General features: G+C 38.4%; 1 protein-coding gene across 1 annotated transcript; it reads right to left on the bottom strand.

Moving 5' to 3' along the window:
* Positions 1-71: 71 nt before the first annotated feature.
* tube1 (tubulin, epsilon 1) lies at positions 72-21377 on the bottom strand. The gene is made up of 12 exons (XM_015013263.2): positions 21208-21377; positions 20997-21070; positions 17603-17655; positions 17463-17520; positions 13203-13318; positions 11342-11463; positions 8813-9000; positions 8538-8710; positions 7774-7914; positions 5374-5514; positions 1098-1272; positions 72-354 (listed from the first exon to the last, which is right to left on the bottom strand). The coding sequence occupies exons 1-12, from the start codon at positions 21230-21232 to the stop codon at positions 196-198; spliced, it is 1425 nt and encodes a 474-aa protein (XP_014868749.1). The 5' UTR covers positions 21233-21377; the 3' UTR covers positions 72-195.
* Between the last annotated feature and the right edge of the window lie 934 nt (positions 21378-22311).

Raw genomic sequence — 22311 nt, 5'->3', positions numbered from 1 at the left:
CCGTTCAGATTAGCTCATAGGAGTCACGGATCCTTAAAACGCTGCCGATACTGACCGAGTCACACTCAACCTTCTCACATGTTCTTTTTAATTCCAACAGAAAACCAAATTTTATTCACATCATAAATTAAATGTATCAAAATTACAAAAGGTGTTTTTATTGGGAAGTATTTTGTGAAATGTCTGAGTGGATCTTCATCTGGCGATGGAGAGTCTGGGTGCGTCCGGTATGAGTCGAGCTTTTGTGGCGTCCAGATGATGATACTCCTCAATCAGTGCACTGAGAGAAGACAGCGCCTCAGAGAAGGCGCTCTGCTCCATTCCGTCTACATGCAGGTAGTGGTGTAAGTGAGCCTACACACACAGGCAGAGACAAAAAAACAAGGATGTTGGGGGGAAAAGTACAGGTTCAAAGGAATGCACATTAGATCCTGATGTTGAACAGGAAATCAGTGCTGCTTTCAGCAAAATGGAAGAATCATGCTGCCTCTGCTATGCTTGCCACAAACTGTGTTTCCATTTACCTTAAAATTGTGTAAGTTGGAATTATGAAAATAAATTCAATGGAAACATGGCAATTTAAAAGAAAAAAAAAAGTGCCTCATAACTGAAGGACATCAGAAGCAGAAGTGGCTGAAGCTCACTGTGCAATCTGCATGGAGACTAAACTTTCATTCACTATCTGTGTCTTCACTGGAGTCAGCTCGTGGCTTCATCAGGTGCACATTACAGCTGAAAACCGATTGGTGAGTTCGAGATCTTCCTGCTTTGTTGGATGTTTTTAGGTCTGAAGCTTCACTTCGGCTTCAGTGACACGATGTGAGCTTGGAGTCAAATAGTTCAGTCTTTATTTTGCTTGACTGGAAAACATCCCCTCCAGAATACATGTAGCTTCTAAATGTGGGTTTCAGTCTTAAAGTCTGTTTATGTTGGATGCAGTGTGGTTTTGATACAAACGATATCGACTTTAAATGTCTTGCGCATTAAAGTTGCATACTGCACCTATCTAGATAGAATTTCACTGATAAATGAAAAAACCCCACAAAAAATGAAACATTCATTTCTATGACAGGTGTAAAGGTTTATGCAATAATCACCTTCTTCTTGTAGAGCTTTGTGAAGCGGTCTCTCAGCTCCATGAAGGTGGGCTTCACACAGGTGTTGTTAGCCAGCGCCAGCAGGGAGTGGGCGTGTCCTACAGGGGGGACGGAGCACAGGCCCGTCTTCCAGCCCTCCTGATTCCACGACACAAAGGGCAGCGATGGTCTCAGCCTGAGGATGGACACACAAAAGATGAACTCTGATGGTTCGCTTAAAGCAGTCAAATCTAAATTTATGCCAGTAAATAAAGCAAAAAAACTGATAAATACCTGGAATGTACAGATCAAGGGTCAACAACATAGACTATGTTCACAGTTTTAATATTAGTGAAATTAGAAATGCACCAAACTGATATTAATATCTGTATCGTTCCCAATATTGAAAAAAATCTAGATCAGGTATTGACAATGTGACTGATCCATAAGGGCAGATCTATTAAGTCTAATTCTAAGCTTTATTTTATTTTTTAGTCAGTTTCTTTATTATTTATTTTCCATTGGCTGTTATTATTCTACTTGCACGATTGAATAAATTCAAGTTGTTTTAACATGTTGACCAAGCTGATGAAGTCATTGCTGTATGTCAGTGTGCTGTACTGGTGCAGCATTATCACATAAATATGTAATTCAGTACATTTATGTCTGTGTTTTAAAAAAAAGAGACACATTTTAAATCAATTCAGCAATTTTTCTGTATCGGCTTGGCATCAGCCGATACTAAATCTCAGGTTATTGGTATCAGTATTGGAAGTGAAAACAATATTTTTAGCGATGCAGCATTGAAAAAGAGTCTAAATGTAAGTTGTACTAGTGAGTGAGCGGGTCCAGTCGAAACAGGTTCTACGTTATAGAACCATGTTCGCAGATAAATGAACTTGCTAACAGGCTAACAAGCTAACAGCTTCACAGATACCCTCTTCTTTAGAGGCTGAGAAAAGCTTCACCCAGTGAAGACCAGGGGTTGGATGGTTTAGCTTTAAAAAAGAGGTTTCTGGAAAAGCAGTTGCCGTGACAGCAGGAACAACTACAAGCTAGCTTCACCTTATCTAGACTGCCAACTACAGTGGAATCCAGATAACAGGTGAGAGTTTTGAGTTATGACTGAAAGGAAGTGTTGACATGACAGTCGTGAAAAGACTACATGGTTTCCATAGCAACAGACAATGTTGTCATAGCTCTTCAGATTTGCAGCGGTCAATATGTATCCCTATCAGTTGACAATTACTCCACAGAAGCAATCTTGTTTTCTGTTCAGGTTTAGATCTAAAAAAATTGATTTGACTCATTTGAAAACGAGAAGATCTGCTTTTTGTCATGTGAGGACATGGGTGATTAGCCTAAAGAAGGTTCACTTTTCATCAAAAACTGGAAATTACTTTAAACTAATTACAGAGTTTAATATTTGTGTATTCATATCTAAAATTCACATGACAATATCCAAAAATGTTTCAGGAGTGAAGTTATTGAATAACAACTTTTTACAGGTTTTAATATAATGTGAAGGATGTAAATTTCACCAGAATTTCAACATTTAAAACGCGGTAGATGTAGAAGTTTTTATGGAGTTGGTGATATACCTGCTACGCGAATCTAGCTCGTTTTTGACAAAAAGTAAACATTACTGTTGCTGATTAAAAACTGTCCAGAAATAGAAAATTTTACCCAATTCTGGTACATATTGCAATGATGATATAAGTTCCATCACTCTGTGACCGTTAGGCTTTTGTGGGCTAAAGTTGCTGTAGCAAGACTCTGTCAGAGCCGTTAAATATTATGTTAGTATGCTAGCATGCAATAAAAAGGAAGTTCATAACACTTGGAACATATTCTCTAAGAATTATTGCACTCTAAATAGTCCTATAAATATTGCAACGAGTAATAATAGTTAATTTCACTGATCATGGCAAAAATGTATCAAACCCAAAATTCAGTTTTTCAGAAATTTAAATTATTAATTTGGAGCAATACAAAAATGAATTTGCATTTTGATCTACACAATCATGAGGTAGACCGCTGACTCAGCAGTTCTACCCACAGAGTGATAAGACAAAACACTGATCATGATTTAACTTCCTTTTGGGATTAATAATGCACTTTAAATTCAGCGTGTACCGACACCATGCTGCCTCCAAGCACATTAATGGAAAATTGAGTGGAAGGAAAAGGTGCGATAGTGAAGGTGCACATGCATCGTTAAGTTTGAGAAGCAAAGCCAATTTAAGAGTGTGTGGAAGATTTATGAGGTGTGGACAGCTGAGTCTGAGTTTCAACAGGCTTGAACTTTATTTGGGCGAAGGCTGAAGAGGAAAGCCTTTAGTAGGGGTGCACCCATAAATCAGTCCCAAATTACTTAATCTTAGGAGATCGGTGATTGGTTAGCGAAACTGATCTTATCCAAAAAAGGTCTAAAAATCAGACACAATCCTCTTTGCTCTGTTATGAGAAAGGTTTGACTGACAGACCGGCCCACTAGGTCAGGTCTGCACAGGCATAGTTAACAGTCACTCTACTGTTGCCAACTATTTAGTGACTTTCTAGACCAAAACTAAAAATCTAATCAGCAGGTCAGGCTTTTAAAAGACCAGAAAGCTGCAATCGGTGTACTCTAAAGCTATCGATCCTGTTAATGTGTTAAAATAAATCTGGATCGGAACCCCATAACATGATCTGGCATCTCAAAGGTTTTTCAAGCAACAGCATACAAACACAGACAACAGATCACACACTGACATTATTTAATCTCAGCTTTTCCATTTTGGAAAAACAACAAGAGCAGCCCAGAGTGAGGAACTGGTAGAACCACCTGTAAGCAGCAGTTTTAATTGGCCCTTTCTCCTCAACTTTATCAGCCGCTCAGATCTTCATGCAGGAATTTCAGTTCACTCTTCTTAAGAATCAGTTTGCGATTTAACTAGGCCAGATTGGCCGCTGCTGTGTGGAATCATTCCAGTTTGGATCGAACTTCAGCCATTTAGTTTCACTAAATATTATTTAATTCAGGAACAATACTGCAGACCTAAGCAGAGGCAGAGAGAGGCCAACACTTCCAAACAAACCACACCTGTTCATACTTGCTCTTGTGGTGTAGATGAAGATCTGAGCTCTGTGGTAATTCTACTGAAGACTAGATGATCCGCCTTCAGGGTGAATTAGCTGAGACATGAAGCAGGTACTAGTGCAGACAGCCTGATTAATTCACCAGTTAGTATCAGCTGGGGACACTTGAACAATAATAGGCTGTTAATTATTAATCAATCTAAGGAATAGTCGCTTTCAGTGAATTTCTGTATGTAAAAAGTCTACATATAAGATCCAAATCCCTCTTTATTTACTTCAACAGAAAAGGCTCATGCAATAAAATAGTACTTTTCCTTTTGGAAAAGAGGATTCATTTTGTTTTAAAATAGGAATCAATTTTTGTTAACTTTGTTGGCTTTCAAAATAAAATATTTTACATAGCACATATTTATGAAATTGGTTTTGTTTTGCCGGGCTAGGAGAGATTTATCTTGTAGCAGCTGAGAAAAAAGTAGCTCTTTGAATGGAAAAACCAAATCTACACAAGTCAAAAATACTTTTTAAGCATTGCTGACATACTGACAAACTCAGTATGTACATCTTCGTACAGCGGAGGGAGCAAACTGCAAAAATATAAAATCTTACAAAGTATTTTTTGTCTAGTTTCTAGTGCAAATATATCAGTAGACTCAAAATGAGATAAAACTAATAATTTCTTAATATTAAAAAAAACAAGAGTACTAGTTCCACAGGGAGATTATTTCACTTATAAGAGGACATATTTCCATTAGTGAAACATTCTATCAGTGGAACTAGTGAAGGACGTATGGACTTGAAATAAGCTCCTATATCAGGTGTACTAAGATATTTGCACTAGAAACTAGACCAAAAATACTTGGCATGGGAACAGGGAGAAAACACACACATCCCAGAGTCAGACCCCTGCTGAGATTCCAAGCAGGAACCTTCTCGTATGCCAACACCTCCCGTCTCCCTTCCCTCTCAAATCTTTTTAATAGAAACTTCACACACAGATATGTGCTCTGACACCAGCCTGTGCTTGGATTTGTCAGGAAACCGAGCTCAGGGCAGCAGAAGGGAGGCAGTCATGAGTCGGTGCTGCCGCTGCTGAATGGGGGTATTATAGGAACACATGAGGGTTGAGGTCATGGTGGAGTTTCTAAGGGTGGGTGAAGAAACTCCTGGCCTGTTTTGGTGAGGAAATGGAGGGTGGAGGAGGGTTTGATATTCTGACCTCTCGATATTCCTGCGGAGGTCAGACACCTGCACGTTGCCCCGGACCATCAGAGCACAGGCCAAGTAGAGGCTGTGCTTCGGGTCGGCCCGGATCAGCTGGTGCTCCTTACTGAAGGCGTCGCTGAACATCTGATCCAATCTGGAGTACAAGAGGGAAACTATACTGATTATATGAAAAATGTTCTTAGGAAATGTCAGTCCATGTAACAACAAACTCATTTCTAAAGCCTCCTTTCTTTAGATACTGTAAATGTCTTTATGAGATGCTGAGTGAAGTGCTAAACTAGGAAGGTTTTCTATAACTTTATTTGTTAAAGGGTCAGTATTATGTAAAATCTTTTTTGAGCTTTACATCATGTCATCATGTTATTCTCTCATCAAAAACACACCAGGAGTGTTGCCTTGATTCTTTCATGCACGTTTCATTAATCCATAGCAACCACTCAACTGTGAAAAACACCTAGCTCTACCTTTGAGATGAAGCTCCTCCTCAAAGCTGCAGTTTCCATGTTACCAAGCTTCTGCCTCACAGAGCAGACCAACCCCACGATTCCCCCACTCAGTTCCTTCAGACTAGTCAGCAGAAATTAGCAAACACTTGCTAGAACTGTCTGCTAATATTGCTATAATATGCTATTTATGGCTGGAAAACACATAATACTGTCCCTTTAAAGGAAGTGGGCTGTTTTAACAGAACAGCCCACAATGCAATAAGACATCTGTGTCTCCAACTGCAAGAGCTGCTCCATAAAAAAAAAAAAACAACAACTTGTTTTTACTCTGAGAGTTGATCCAGATTTGATAAATCTGTTCCTTTCCAAGGAAACTAAACGTTAATGAAATCCTAGACATTTCCAGCCCACAGAGGTTCAGTCAAACCCGATTCCCTGAGCCGGCCCTTCTCTAGTTTGAAACCAGTCAATATTCCTCAAATCCTTCTGATTGCCCACTTGCTCTGCATCCAACTCGCAAACGTCTAGAACAGAGTGTCCATGCCTCATATGGACACTCTACCCAACATGTCCTGCCTCCAGTCAGCAGCCTGAGGAACAACATGCTCAGTCTATACCAGTTATTGTGTAACAATTTTTATTCTTAATGTCTGACATAAATTTAGACTAACCGATTTAAGCTTTGAGGGCTGTTTAGCAAAATTATTTATATCAAGTCAGAATAATGGAAGGGAGTCATTTCATAGTATTTTAATTATGTCAAAATGTATCTAAATGTATTCTCATTCAAATGGTTTTATAAAAGATCTGTATTTGGTAGAATTAGTTTTTAAACTGTATGGCTTCAGTCAACAACAGTTTGCTGGGATTCTGGCCCATCCCTTCTGACAGAACCGAGTCAGGTGTTCAGGTCTCCTTACCCCTCAGTTTCAGCTCTGTTCACAAACAGTCTACTAGACTTTAATGACTTCAACACTTCAATTTTAGGTCCATCAGATAATTGCTGTGTCCAAGCTCAGGTGCTGTGTCCTTTGAAGGACCCTTAGTGGTCAACAAAGGAGCTTTCGATGAACACAAGAACTGCTCAACAAACTGGGACAGCCTTCACATCAGTGGTGTCAAACTGTATTCCTAAAGGGCCGGTGTCCTGCAACTTTTAAATATCTCTGCTTTAGCAGCATAACTCTGTAGAACTTAGCTGCATGTTGGTGAGGCAGTTTTGTCATTTAACTGAAGTATGTAGGACAAAGGACACATCTAAAAGTTTGGCCAGACTCTGGCCCTTGAGGACGGAGTTTGAGAGCACTGCTTTAGATGTATTCCCATCCTCACCTTGAGGATCAGTGTCACTTAGCGTCGTGATACTGATGAACACAAGGTGGAAAAATGGAGCTGAAAATCTTTTCAGTTTACTAAATAAAGTCATTTTACAAAATAATTTAAAATGCAAGTGTATGTAAAAGACAAAAGCCTTCCGACTCAACTGCTTTCACACTTTTAATTTTTGTATCTTCTGTTTAAAACGTATCTCCTCTGCAGCTCCATCTTCAACTTTGTCCGCCATTGTTACTAACATGAAAACCTTTCGTTCAGGGAACCAACAGTCTTGGTTGGACTCACCAGACACATCAGACAAAGTAGTACGTAATTTTAAATATGAAGTTCAGAAGTTTTTTTTGTTTTTTCCACAAATAAAATCTGAACTTTGGCTTTCGTTTGCATCCAGCCCTTTTGGGTTATGAAGATTTTGCAAGTCACTGTCTATTGTAATATTAACTCCAACTGTAGTCATCGTTCATAACGCAGGGAGGGAAGCATCTGTTGTTGAGCTTATTGTTCTAAATAAACACCATGGATGCCATCACTGAGAACTTCACGTGAGCTCAACTCCCAGAGCTCAGTGGGTGGGAAGTAAAAATATCTGCCCTGACGGTATGAAAGCAGACCTTCTAGTAGGAATGTTGACATCCGCCAGTGTGTAGAGGGGCGTGAGGCTGGGAACTAGGTAGTGTAAACGAGGGAAGGGGACCAGGTTGTTGGCAATCTCATTCAAATCCATGTTGAGAGAACCGTCAAAACGTGAAGAACTGAAATCAAAAATAAATCATTGTGAGTCACCGATCCCCCAATTTCAACATGTGAAAATAAACCAACCTTCACTACAATTCCACTGGAAATTACATTAATAATAAACATTCATTACATTGAAACAATCCAAACTAATTTTGTTAAGGTAAATGACATTCCTAATCAAATTAAAAGCATAAGCAGTTGGCACAAAAATAAAAATAAAATAAAAAAAATCATCCATGACAGTTTCCATTAAATTTGGATAACTCAAGTTTGAATATTATATTTCCTTTTTAGTGTGTCAAAAACTTACTTTTATTTACGAACTATAACAGTTGATCTTGTTTCATATGAAAATGTTTTTAGCACTAGTTGCAAAACAAATGTTGATTAAATAGAATTTAGATGAACATGTTTGTTTTTGGTTTGAATACTTTACAAGCTGGTTTTATACAAACATTGTAAAAAGAAAGGATGCTTCAGTAAGTCAACCACAATCATTTAGCATAACTCAGAAATAACAGCTCCAGTATATACCCCAATAGAATCCATTTTATCATAAATGTCTATGGGACATTAAACTGTATTCTTAGAAGCTGATTAAACCCCAAATGTTCATTAATGAAATGCAGCTTCATACCTGGTGATGTTGAGCAGCAGGTTAGCTACTATGTTATTCATGGCATCAAATGGCCTCTCTGTTGGACTGACCCCTCCCTGTCCAGAGGTGACTGTGCTTTCTTTCTTTAGCACACACCCAGGTTTTGCATCATGAGACATGAGACTGATCTTGTTCACGATGTCCACCAGAGACTGGAATAGAAAAAGTGATGGAAAACATGAAAAAAATAAAAATAAAATCAAGGTTTTGTTTAATATGTAACCTGTGGGTTTCTGAAAGAAGAAAAGTGAAACCTGGTTTTCAACAGGCAGGACACAATCTGCATGCTCTGTCAGCTCTCTCATAGCAAGGACACTGTTATAGGGAGAAGTGATGACATCGTCTTCTGCTGATGGATACATGGCAGTGACAATGCGACAAACATCAGGAAACTCCTCCTCCAGCAGGCTGAGCACTCTGGTCCCCAGACCGGACCCTGTACCTTAAAGTCAGAGTCAGAGTGTCACTGAAGTTTACAGGCACAAAGGAAACTGTAGGAACATCCTTCAGTCATGACACATGACGTGAGACAAAGAAAACAGTTTCCAAAGACTAATAACGTGTGTCCAGGTTGGAGTGCCATCTCAGTTAGATATTTTTTATTTTTGGTGAAGCCACTGTCCTTAATTCATCAGAGGAAGAAAGAGCTTTTATTTAGCTGATATGAAATACTTGAAAATTGAAGTAGAATATGCCAATAATTTGGTCCTCAGTTGTTCTGCAGTTGTGTTTATAAGTGACTTAATGATGGATTCACTGAAGAAGGATTTCTGCAGGAAATGCACTCTGACTGAAATCAGATCCAAACTGTCCAAGAATTTGCAAAGCTAAGACACTCTAATGCATCAAAACTGCTAGAATAACTTTTATAAAAGAATGTTAGCCAAGTATTGCATGCATCTCATTAAATACATTGCAGAAAACAATTCAATCTCCCGCTGGTTTTGCTCACAAAGTTAACCGTCTGTAACTTTATAGCAGTTTTAGTTTAATGTAATCATAATATGAAACGATACATAAAAGTCACTGTAGTGAAGGTTTTATTGTAGACCACGTTGTGAAGATTTTTCCCCTGGTTGCAGATGTCTCAGGGATTCTGACCCCCTTGTCTTTACAGAAACACTCTGACATCCTTTCAGTTTCTTGGAGTTGATAATGCCAATTTTGCTCTCATTTGACCACAGACATTTCTCCCAAATCTTCTCTGAATCATTAAGATGCTTAAGCTTAATATTAAAGGAGACATTTCAAACACATGCAGACAATGGCTTACATTTAACTCTATTTATATAGTTGACAGAGAACATAGAAGAGGTCCAGGGAAGGACTCCTGAGGAACCCCACAGCTCACCTTCACTGAAGACGATTGTAACCAACCACTTATCCACAGCAAAAGATCTCTCAAGCAAACAAAGAGTTAAACCACCTCAAAACTATAGCGTGCGCTCTAAATAACTTAATAAGATGCAAATGAGCCACAGCGTTGCATGCAGAACTCCAGGATAATAAAACTATCATCGGCAGCAAGCAGCTAATCAAGTGAGTACTTAAAGTAATATTGTCTCTGTGCAATTATAAGGTCAATGAATAAGGACAAGTCTGTACAAATGTCATTTTTACCAGGAACTATTTATTCCAATACAGTGTAATGATGTTCTTGCCTCAAACTTAAATATCCTTAACAACTGGTTGTGGGCTTATCCTGCAACTTTCACATGATCCACCCATGAGGCAAGAGCCTGCATGGAGCTCTAGACAGAGGATAAACAGTATTTCTTTCATTTGTGAATGTTTAAAAACACAGTTGCCACCGTCTCTCCAAGTGTCTTGCTAGTCATCTTGTAATCAGTTACAGCCACATGCAGATTGACCATCATGTCCCTGATATGCAGGCAGCTCTTTGGTCCGGCACATGTTGGTGGAAAGGTTGCAATGGAAGACACTGATTCTGTCTACACGTGTGCTTAAAATGTAGTAAGTTGGGGTCACTAGTTGGTCTGCGGGAATATGACATGGAACATAAGCAGTCTGGAGGAGACATAATCCTACATGGGTTGTAGAAGGTCATATTTGAAATGTATTTCTTTTCCAATCTTTCTGTGATCTCACCATGTTAAATGTTGGATATTATGTAAAATTAACAGCATTGTCATTCTCAATAAAAAAAATGCTGAAATTCTACATCTATGGTCTGTGTTAAAATGTTAGCATTTATGGGGCCCCTGAAGGTCTGAGGGAGCCTTAACCAGCTGCTTAGTTCATCTATGCCTTGTGTTACCTCTAAATATGACTAGTTTTATGTTGTGTTTTAAGTCACACTGGCTGGTTACCTAACTGAAATGAAAAGACAAAAAGAAAAACCGCCTTGATATACATGGTGTGTAAATATCGAGTTTCATCTGAATGTTTTGATGCAGAAATGAGAATTAGCATCTCAATCCCTTCATATCCTGTTGTATTCATTTCACAACGTAGATCAAATAACTCACAGCATGTTTGAGTTATTTTATAGTTCCTCCTTGTTACATTTCATTATATCAATGAGAGCTTTTAAAAACATGAAATGAGTCAAGGTTGGAATAGATAGGTCAGAGGTCAAAGAAAACTACAAACAGGCATCAGCCAAGAAAAGCTAATACTTCCAAATTCTATACAAAGATTTTTGCTGAGGAAGTACAGGCTTGTCAGGCCTGAAATGTAGGAAAGGTAGGAACACATGGAGATTGTCTGTACAGTAAATTAACTAATTTATACAACAGGGGGTCAGAGGGTGTGTGGCTTACCTCCTCCCATTGAGTGAATGAGAAAGAAGCACTGCAGACAGTCACAGTGTTCGGCTGCCTTTCTCAGTTTGTTCACTATGGAGTCCCTGTAGGCCGAGCCGTACATCAGGTTTCCAACGGCCCTGAGTGGATGAAGATTAATACAATGGAACCAATAATTATTGATTAATAAGAAATAGTAAATGGAAAACAATACAATCTTTACTTTTTTTGCAAGTACATGTCTGACACCTAGAAATAAAATCCAAAGTTGTTGATTACCTTCAGAAGTCACCTAATTAACAAATGCCTGTATGTAGTTTGAGCTCAGTATAAATTCAGATGTGCCATTTTTGTATTTAAAAGGGCAGTATGATGTGTTTTCCAGGCACATGGTGAGGCTAGGGGACTGGGCTGCTCTGTGAGGCAGAAGTCCATAAGATTGGAAACAACAGTTCTGAGGAGGAGTTGTCCCTCAAAGGCATGGGTAGGTCCACCCAGGAGTTTTGCACAGTTGAATAGTTGCCATGGAGATTAAGGTATTTCTCAAACATAAAAAAAATAAAAATCAAGGCAATATTCCAGGTATGTTTTTGATGAGGTAATAACATTATAACATGATGTAAAGCTAAAAAAAAGTTGAATTCACATTTTGTTTTGTTTGGGCAGTTGACACAGTGATGCAGCACAGAATTGCAGCGGATTTAACAGGAGCTGAGAAGCAGTGTAAACAGTGGGCAGGGAAATATACATGATTAAGGAAATTATGTTACACTGAGTGTTACACTTTTCAAAATTGTTTTCACTGGAATTTCTGAGAGCCTGCCCCCTGGAAGTCAAATGAATGACAGCCAAGATCTTATTTTCTGATACAGAGATTAAGATTACAGGACGAGTTTCCTCCCTGTGTACAGCTACAGGTTGAACAGGCCAATTGTTCTAGAAGAATAAGACATTAAAGAGGTTTTGGGTGTCTTGTGGGAACTCCCCTTTAATATGCCTTGAATTCTTTTCTCAGTGAGTCACTAGCAGCTCTGGCTCACATGCATCTTTTCTTTGTTTTTCAACAGTAACTGTCACACGGCAGAACAAATGCAGAGAACATTTTCACACGTTCCATAACGGAATCCCTTTAGTCTTTAACTACAAGTAACAGAATGTCTGTGTGACTTGTATTTCATCCAGCGTAAGGACCATTTTTTCAACAAATACCATGTTGTGGGGACAGACTGCTCCTTATGGGGCCAAAAGCCCAGGCCCCATTAGAGGATTCTTTTTTGGTTAGGGGTCAGGTTTAGCATTAAGGTGTGAATTGAGTTCATGTCAGGTTTAGGATTATGTGTGCACTAGCAATGGCTATGTTCAGGGTACAAATCGGAGTCAGAAGCAGGCTGTAGAAATGAATGATAAACCAATGGAAGTCAATGCAAAGTCCCTGTGAAGATGGAAAGACATACTGTGTGTGCGTGTGTGTGCGTATTGTCAATCTTATGCGTTTCTGTGTTGCCATGTGATGGACTGATGACCTCTCCAGGGCATACCTCCCCTCTCACCCTGAAGATAGACACCAGTCCCGACACAACCCTGCAAAAATAAATGGATATAGACAATCCATTTATCTGTAAAATGAAATTACAGATTAGTTTGGTCTTCTAATGTAGTTGCGCTTTCAAAACATGACAGAAAATTCTGATTTAATGTTTTACTTCCTTGAACCAAAAACAACAACAACCAAACTACCCCTGAGCACGGCGCCATGAGAAGTCAGTGCGTTGTAACAGAATGTGTGAATGATTGTAAAATAGCTGTAGAATGATAAGAATGATGGTGCGCCACAGTTGCTCCACCCTGACAGAACTCTTGTGGCGAGTCTGTCTCTCACCAGTTGTTGCCTGAACCCGAAACGTCCGTGAGGAGCTGAGTGCTGTCGAACACCTCCCTCAGTGGGCCCTGCAGGATCCCGTGGACCACGCCCTCCTCCATGTCGATCAGGACCGCCTGTGGATGCAAATATGTGAGAATGTGGCCCCAGCAGACGCCTTCATACTATAACACACGGGCACATTTCTTCAGTCACTGCAGGCAAGTCATAGCTGAGTTTTAAGATGTTTCCACAACTGATAGTCCAGTAGACTCCCCAGAACCAGAACCAAACTTGGAGAAGCAGCATTCAGCTTCTACACACCACAAATCTGTAACAAACTTCCAGAAAACTACAAAAGGGTCAAAACACTGAGTTCCTTTAAATAGACTAATTTTTTTTTTATCCGTTTAGAGTTGCTTTTGAAACATTAACAGTTTTAAACATTCTGATGTGTATCGATGCCACTTGACAAAATGTAATGCTTCAATTGTTGACTGTGTTCTATGACACTGTATTTTTATGACGTTAAGCGTGTTGAACTACCTCTTTGCTAAAACATGCTATGCATAGACACTTGATTGATTGATGACCAAGATTCCAATGTTTGTTGTGTTTTCAGCTGCTGTGGTTTGCTTTCACACTGCATTCTCTCAAATAAACCAAACCTTTTCAAAAATCTGTTCCTCCTCTCACCTGTGGTGGCGCTGCATCAAGAATCACTGAAGGAAAAAGAAAACCTCTGAAGAAGACCCCGAGTGCAACTTCCTTCACAAAATGTAAACTAGTGTTTAGGTTTAGTGTCAGATTTTACGGCTGTAGGCCTTAGAGTTCCTTGGTTTTTACATTTCAAAACAGAATTGCAAAAATAAAGCAACCATGTTTTCCTTTCTTATAAAGCTAAATGTAAAACTGTGAAACTGAAATAATTAAAAATCCTGTGTTCTTGTTTGTGATATCTTTAGACAGAATGAAATATGCGTTTGTTGTTTTATATGTAGCTTTTCAGAACCAGACAAGACAAAAAAATGCAAGTTACACCTAACCAACATTTTATAGATTATTCTGATGATTAATCAGATAAAAATGGGCAGATTCTGCAGGTTTTTCATTTACCACTTAGGCCTGAAATATGCAATCTTAGAATCATATTAAACGCAAAAAATGCATGATTAATCCAATCAATGGGTTCAGGCCTAATCTGCAGCTGTTTGGTCAGCCTTACACAAAAATCCCATAAATTTCACATATAAAAGTCATATGTTAAAAAACATGTTGCAAATGAAAAATGAACATGTGGCTGCAGTCATCAGAAGTGCAGCAAGCTGAACGGGCGGCAGTGCCAGATGGAGAGGCGCCGTCCTAAAAAAAACACCTCTGACATCTGCAGCAGATGCTGCAAAACTGCGTACGGAAGTTGAGATATAAATACTTTTATTACCAAAATTATAAACAGTGTAAACAGTTAGAATAACATATTTTTGTTTTAAAACATGCCCAGTACAGTAGGTGCTGTGATAGTGTGACTTCAACACTATCGAATCACAACATGCTAACATTGTTAGCATTGTTAGCTTGCAATTACTCCCAATTAGGAGTAATTGCAAGAGTTCACTGAAAAGAAGGCAAAGCAGTCTTCTGCCTAGCAAAAACATGAAGGACAAGTCAAAATTCAAAAGAAATTAACAGAACGGCAAAACAATAAGACATTTTATCTGAATGGTCTGACTGTTAGAGACACCTCAATAGAAAATCTGTTGAGAGAAGAATAGAGACACCATGAGTCCAGTGCCATGACCACAGTGAAGCATCAGGGTACATCCATGAGTGGAGTTCCCCATCATCAAAAGGAGTAGGGTAACTCCCAATTCTACCAAAGAACACTGCAATGAATGAGATCAAGACACTTTCCATGAGTAACTTATTCTAAAAATGGAACAATAATTCAATGGTGACCGGTGCACTTTGCAATGAAAGATAAACTAGCTCAAAGATCAGAACCTTGAAAGGCTAGAGCTGAAGTGAGGATTTGAACCCAACTTGGAACCTGTGGTCTATGGCCAAAAGCAACTGGATACAAAGGAGGAAACGACTCCAACTAACTACATCTAAAATGAAACAAGAACAGGGAAGATATTCTTAAAACATTACACATTTACTCTTCATTCACTTGAACTGACTGACGATTCTCTTTCAAGATATTGAGAGATGAGACATAACTCGTTCCTGTTCTGAAAACATAGATCTGAAGTTACACATGACTAGCTGTCCAGGGAGCACCAATACCAAACAAGTACTAAAGATTTAATGCATACTTAGAATTAAAAGCTTCCAAGTATGCATTGTGTAAGATATGCTAACCAAAAAAGCATACAGCTTATTCTGATCCTAATGGCAGCAAAAAAAACAATAGTTAAGCTGCATAAATGGCATGATGAATATAAACAGCAGAAAATGACAACACGTGATAGTTTGAGGCAAACTGCTATCGTGAGAAGATGAAAGCTAAAAAAGACCCTGCTTGACAGGAACATCTGGTATGGTAAGAACTAAATGACTTGGTTGTGTCAATAGTGACTCAAAATAATGTGCTTAGTCAGACCATAAATAATAAGTTTATTCAGTTCAATAAAAAAATAATTTATTGAAAAAGGACATTAAATGTTGTTGTACTTTATTATGGAATTTTCTTCAAAGAGCTGCCAGAGCAGCTAGAGGACTACACATGCAAGAGAGCAAAATTTTTGTCGCAGTCTTCCTAAAGCAGACAAACTTTTTCTATCCTTGAGAACTGTCAAGCTATTACAAATAACACACAAACATAACTCCAAGATCATCTAAACTACATAAGGAGGTGTTTTCTTTTGATACACACGCTCTTCTTGCAAAGGAAAAAGCTGAAGTTAGTCTGTTTCGATTGTTTTCATCAGTTCTACTGTAGCTTACAGGAAACCTAAAGTAGGGAGATGATGGCTTTCATATGCCCTACAGACCATATGCGAGGTAAATGGCTTATGTCTAAAACTTAAAAATGTATGAAAATGGCACAAAATCATAAATGAAGTGAAATGTTTCTTTCAATTAAATTTGCCATCCCCTTATGCAAAATTAACTGAATGAAGTCTACAGCCATCAGTCCATTATTTCTAGCCTCTCCCCAGTGGCGTCTCTGGGCAAGCTGCCAGGCCTGAACAACTTCTCCTAATGTACAAATAAAAGAATAATTACAGTGCTAAACACTCAGCTCACACTTGTTTTGACACTTTTAGAGTACCAGATGGTGCTGTTAAATATCTGATGGTATTTTCTTTTTAAATCATGAGACAGTGCTTAAAGTATTTAACTGGTTATTGAAGTTAAAAATGGCTGCAAAACATGCTACCAAATGTTTGTTTCAAAAAAATCTATCACTTGTTGATGTGTCACAGCTTTGTAAAGGTTTCACACTGTTTTGGTGTGAAATGCTTCAGACATCTGTCTGAATTGGAAAGTTTTGGGTTTGATTTTAGCTTTCTCCCATCACGTATCAATGTGCCTCAGTGTGCCTCCCAGTGCATGAAACACTGAAAGCAGTGTGTGTGAATGTGTGCACTTTTTTAGGTGAATGTGGTTATAGTTTTATCTATACATTCAATCCATCTTCATGGACCTGTTTCATGTTGTAGCTGGTTGCCTGTGAATAATGTGCCCTTTAACTGACTGGATACCCCAGTGTGACATTTGTTCTACAATGGCTTAGGATGAAGAAATATACCTAGAAACCTTTCATATAAAAACATCATTATAAGTATTTGCTTTTTTTGTACACTTTATTAAATCAACGTCTCGGCTGAACATTTTTTCAATTGGATGGAGTAAGCCATTTTTAATAATAGTATTTTTGCATTTACTCTACAGTACGTTATTCAAGCTTTTGTTTTTATACTTTTTTGTGTAAATCTACATGTTTCGACTTTCCTGCCACTTTGCTGCTATTGGACACTTACGGACAAAAATATGATTTCTATTTCTTTCTCTCTTTTTACACCAAATCCTGAAACTCCCTTGTCACCAGCTGATAGAAGAATCCTCTGTTGATACTTGAATCATTTATAAACGCCTCCTTTTTTCTAATCTGTCTTCCACTTTTTGTTGAGCATGTTGGGGCCTCTTCTCGTAGTCATTTAATTAATTGAAAAAACATTTTATAATACTTAAATGTTGTGAAACGCTGTTTGGGTTTCTTTTTTTTTTTTTTTTGTCATTTTAGAGACATCATTGTTACCCAGATGCAGGACTTACTCTAGCCTTCAGGTGTTGGATCCTCCCTCCAACACAACAGGCTCCACCATCACTTTTCCTGGAAACATGTGTCAAACATCAAAATAGACAAAGCTACAGCTATTGCGTCTCCACCTTTCTATGAATTAAGGTGCAATTACCTTGGATCCACATTCCGGAAGAAGCTGCTGAGGGCCTCGTCGTACAATCCTCTCTGAGGAAGGAGGAAAACACAAGATGTTAGGACGAGCTTTAGGGCCACACAACTTCTAGGATTCTCTTTGACTGATTTTTAGGTTGCTGCTCTGACCGGCATACTTCATTAAGGTGCAGCAGTTTGTTTCCTGGTACAGTGTTACTGTACCTGAAAGGTATGAAGAATAAATAAATGACGGAAGCTATTTTTGCCTAACAGAATAATGTGAAGACAGTTTAACGCAATTTCCTTTACTTCAGATACTTTAAAACTGCATTGTAGTGAATGTTAAAACCAAAATTTATTTTTAATTATTGTTTGATCAAGAGCAATAATCACATTCTCTAGGGAGAAGAGGAAGTGCTGCTGAAAACGAATAAGACTAAATCTCTGCACATAGTGAAAACAATCCATTGATAAGGAGGAAAAAAAATAGACTTACTGGAATTGTTTGTAGTGATAACATTCAGAAAATGTGAAGTCAATAAGGCCATCCATTAAAAAAAATGGTTCCACATGTTTCATGTGCAAGTAAAACGGGTCACATTTTACCATCCAAGTCTTTCAGAGAAAGCATGTTCATGCAAGTATAACTGATTCCACCCCCAGTGCTGCTAGTGTTTAGGAGGAGTCTTAACATAACCAAATTTAAGATTTATTTATCTCTTCAGCTTGTCTCCACATATTCCCTGTAGGTGTAGGTGTGTACAAGCAGTGAAATATCCAAAAACATGCAGGACACCGAAGTTACAAAGGACGAGCATTTTAGCTTTAACAGGATCCAATAATCAGTCCAAACGATAACATAGAACCCTTTATTATAATTAATTCCCAAAACAAGAGCCATAAATGATCCAAAATGGAAAACAGCAGATCCCTCCTCACCACAGTTCTTTTTAAATGTGTTCATATTCTTCTGTTGATGGTCTGGTGAATATCTGGCGCCATCTTCTGCCTGAGACCATTATTGGCCCTGCTGGCAGAGACGACCAATGTTGAACACTTACATGTGGCCTCCATAGTTGTTAAATAGTCACCGTCTCTTTTGGCCTCTTGGATGAGATGCAGAGTAATTTTGGTAGACCAGTCACTCCTGGAAAGGTTCACCACTCTTCCATGTTTTCACTATTAGTGGATAATGGCTCTCTGTGGCTCACTGAAGACCCAACACATTGGAAGTTACTGTAATCCTTTCCACACTGGTGTCAATGACTGTCTCTCATCTGTTCATAAATTTATTTAAATCATGTGTTACTTTTTAAGATCTTTCAGCCTACTTCATTCAAGTAATTTCTTGATTGAAGTAGAAATTACTACTTCAATCAAGAAACCTGCTCACATGTAAGTGTGACAAATGTCACCCTAGTGTTAACCTCCAGATAAAGGTTCTACACTGCAGATAAAGGTTACGACTCCAAACCAGACAGACCTTTAGAGGAACATTTGTTCCGTCTGGCCTAGGAACACTGTATGATCCCCACAATGTCCAGATCCTATTTGGACAAAACTTTGGTTTATTCACTGGGCAAATGGAAGCTGATATCAGAAGACTTCTGAGAAGTTGTTTTGTTTTTGAACTTACTGAACTGCTCTGTGCAAGGTCACAGATGCATGTGAAAAGACTGTCTTGAGCATGTTTGAGAGATGCATCTATTGATTTCTTTTCTCTTGGATTTGTCAAAAGACTCAACAGTCATTCTTTTCTTTGACCCTTAAATAAAACGATGACAGAATACATTCTGTGTTATTCTTGATTTGTTGTTAACTGGAACAGTGTTTCATTTCAAAATAAGATTAATTTATCTCCTTAACATTTTTTTACTTTCTTCAAATTCAAATGTTTTCATACCATTCCTGAGTATGAAAACAGTATGTAGCACTGTTTTTAAAACTGTATGACTTGGATGAACTCTTCTTTTACAAACTTTTCAAAATAGTTTGCTGGATTTTTGGACCGGTCGTTCTGACAGAACTGAGTCAGGTTTGTGGGTCACTTGCCTTCACAAACGTTTTTAGCTCCGTCTCCAAATTTTCTATGAGCCTGGGACTTTGTGATACCCACATATTTTCTCCATCTCTGCAAAGGTCTGAAAATCAGCCACTGTTCGCTTTTGCTCTGCTGTGAGAACAAAAGGGGGCAGCAGAGAGCACCGACTTACAGGTACTTACATGTGAGCAGGTGTGACCTGCATGTGAGCAGTCAACAAATGTCACCCTAGTGTTATCAACTTTACATCTTTGCTATATTTAGTGGTTTTGTAGATAATAAAAAATAAATAAAGATTTAAAAAGTAATTAGATTAATAATAATAATAATAATAACAACTGTATCCACAAAATCATAATCAGCAGATTAAGCTTTTTAAACATTGGTGATCTTCAGAACTGCAATTGGTGCACCGCTAGTAACTCTACCTAATTTGGCTGTATGTTTAAGGTCACTATTCATTTTAAGAACCATTTGTGCCTGAGCTTGAACTTCCTGGCTTAAGTCTTCAGATGTTGCTTTAATATTTTCACACTGTTCTCTCTTTATGATGCCATCTATTTTGTGAAGAAAGCCAGCTTTCCTGCAGCAAAACACTCCTACAAAATGATGCTGCCAACCCACAAGATTGTCATTATGCCCTAACATTTTTTGTTACAAGTGACACCACTAAGGGCTTTGTCCCAGAACGTATTTCATAACTGTATTCTGCCTTTTTATGTTGCTTTTGGGTGAATGGCTTTTTCCTGAAGGAGTGGACGAAGCTGAAGTTGGTTTCAAATTCCAGTTTCCAATAGCTAACGGGCAAATTTTTACTACTTTCTGCATCTTTAATCAACTCTAGTTTAAAAACTACTACACCTAGAGACTTGAAACCTGGACTAGATTATTCTGCTCCAATAGCAGAATATCTATAACAATGTTTGGGATTTGTGAAACTTTTATCTGATTTGTGAAAACTCAATAAAGTTAGATTTTCACCATTTTTGGCACCTCTTTCATTACTACAACTGCTCTAATTGAAAAACTGTAACTCCTAGACACTTCAAACCTATACCAGATTATTCTCCTCTTCAAGCTGGATATTTAAAACCATGTTTGGGATTTGTGAAACCTTTTTCTGATTTGTGAAAACTACAGCTTTATATCCTATCATATGATAGGATGTTCCCATGCAGTTAATGCTTGTATACAACACATACAAATCCAACAAGAATATATTCTTATTTATGGTACTTTTGATCTAAAAGGAATATTTTTGTATTATATCTTACAAAAAACAAATCAGCTAAGAAGCTTATATATTATACTGATGCGTTTCAGTAAATCTGAAAGCACCGGTGTCTGAACTTGGTCGTACGTGCGCGCCTACCTTGTTGACGTGTGCGTGCTCGCGCAAAGCCAGATCCCAGAATCTGCAACCGACCTGGTTTCCACATTGCCCCACTTGAAGAGAACATTTCAGTTTAGCTAGCAGCCGTTTTCCCGAGATTAAGTATTAAATTGGCTACATATAAGAAATAATTTAAAGCAATTTCCCAGAAAACAAAACCAAACCACAGTTTTTCAGGAGTTCAGCTTACCTTGGACAACAACTGACTGAGTCATGACAACAACGAACCGGAGACAGCAGCACCGGCTATACTGGTTAATGCTTCAGGGAATCGAGAAAGCAGCGGTGTACACATGACTTTTGAAGGCTGTGTTAAGTCGCGCCTTCACTGTGTTTGGTCCGGTAATGATGACGTAATTGCAGTGCAGCCGTACGTAGAAAACGTAAGGCTGTTAGCCGATATCCCCATAGACATAATATAAGGATCTTATATTATGTCTATGGATATCCCATTATATGAAATGGTGGAAGTTGTTTTTGTTATTCACTTATAATTTACATAAATTGGAATCTTAAAGTTACAGGCATCTCATAGCAACGGTTCACGAAATTTACTTTCTAATCTGTTAGCTTTTTCACAGCCCAAGTTACTTATTACACAAATCAAGTTGTTGACCGACAAACTATTTCTGTGTTTTTAAAAGAAGTTTAGACAATTTCTCCATCTCTGAAATCTGTCAAAATTGGAAATAAGCTGGACAATTTGTTGCTGGGCAGTATTTATTTAAAAGAGTCAGTCTTTTTCGTTACCCCCCCCCCACCCTCAAAAAAAACAACAAAACAAAAAAAACCCTGATGCATTTCTATATACATAAGAGGGCGCTGTTTCTGCTTCCCCAGCCTGCCTTGGAACCTCGTTTATCACAGAAATGCGTTCATTGGTAGAATCTATAAGAATTAAATGCAGCCTTGTCATTCTTTCACCCGTCTTCTTCTTTAGGAGTCACTACAGTGAATCATCTCCCTTAGAAATGTGTTGTTCGTTCCAAGCTTAGCTCTTTTATTCTTTCCCTATCACGTACTGCTCTATCGCTCATACCCTTCTCTCGTCTTCTCTTGCCTCTAATTTGTTGTCCAGAGTACATGACCCGGTTGTCCCTCTGATAAGTTCACTTCACACTTTTTATTGCCATCATAAATCATAGTAGATCACACTAACAACTTGTTCTTCTTCTCTGTCTTCTTCAGCTGTTCTTCCCTTCCTCCTGCTCTGGACTTTCCTCTTCACCTTTCTTGTGCGCTAGTAGCTTTGGATAGTTGATCCCAGGAAGTGATACATCTGCAGAGCGTCTGT

Source organism: Poecilia mexicana, unplaced genomic scaffold (assembly GCF_051168715.1).
Source record: "Poecilia mexicana isolate PSO_F unplaced genomic scaffold, ASM5116871v1 scaffold_21, whole genome shotgun sequence".
Lineage (NCBI taxonomy): Eukaryota > Metazoa > Chordata > Actinopteri > Cyprinodontiformes > Poeciliidae > Poecilia > Poecilia mexicana.
The sequence above is the reverse complement of the archived record's forward strand: the minus strand, read 5'-3'. Positions and strand labels throughout refer to the sequence as shown.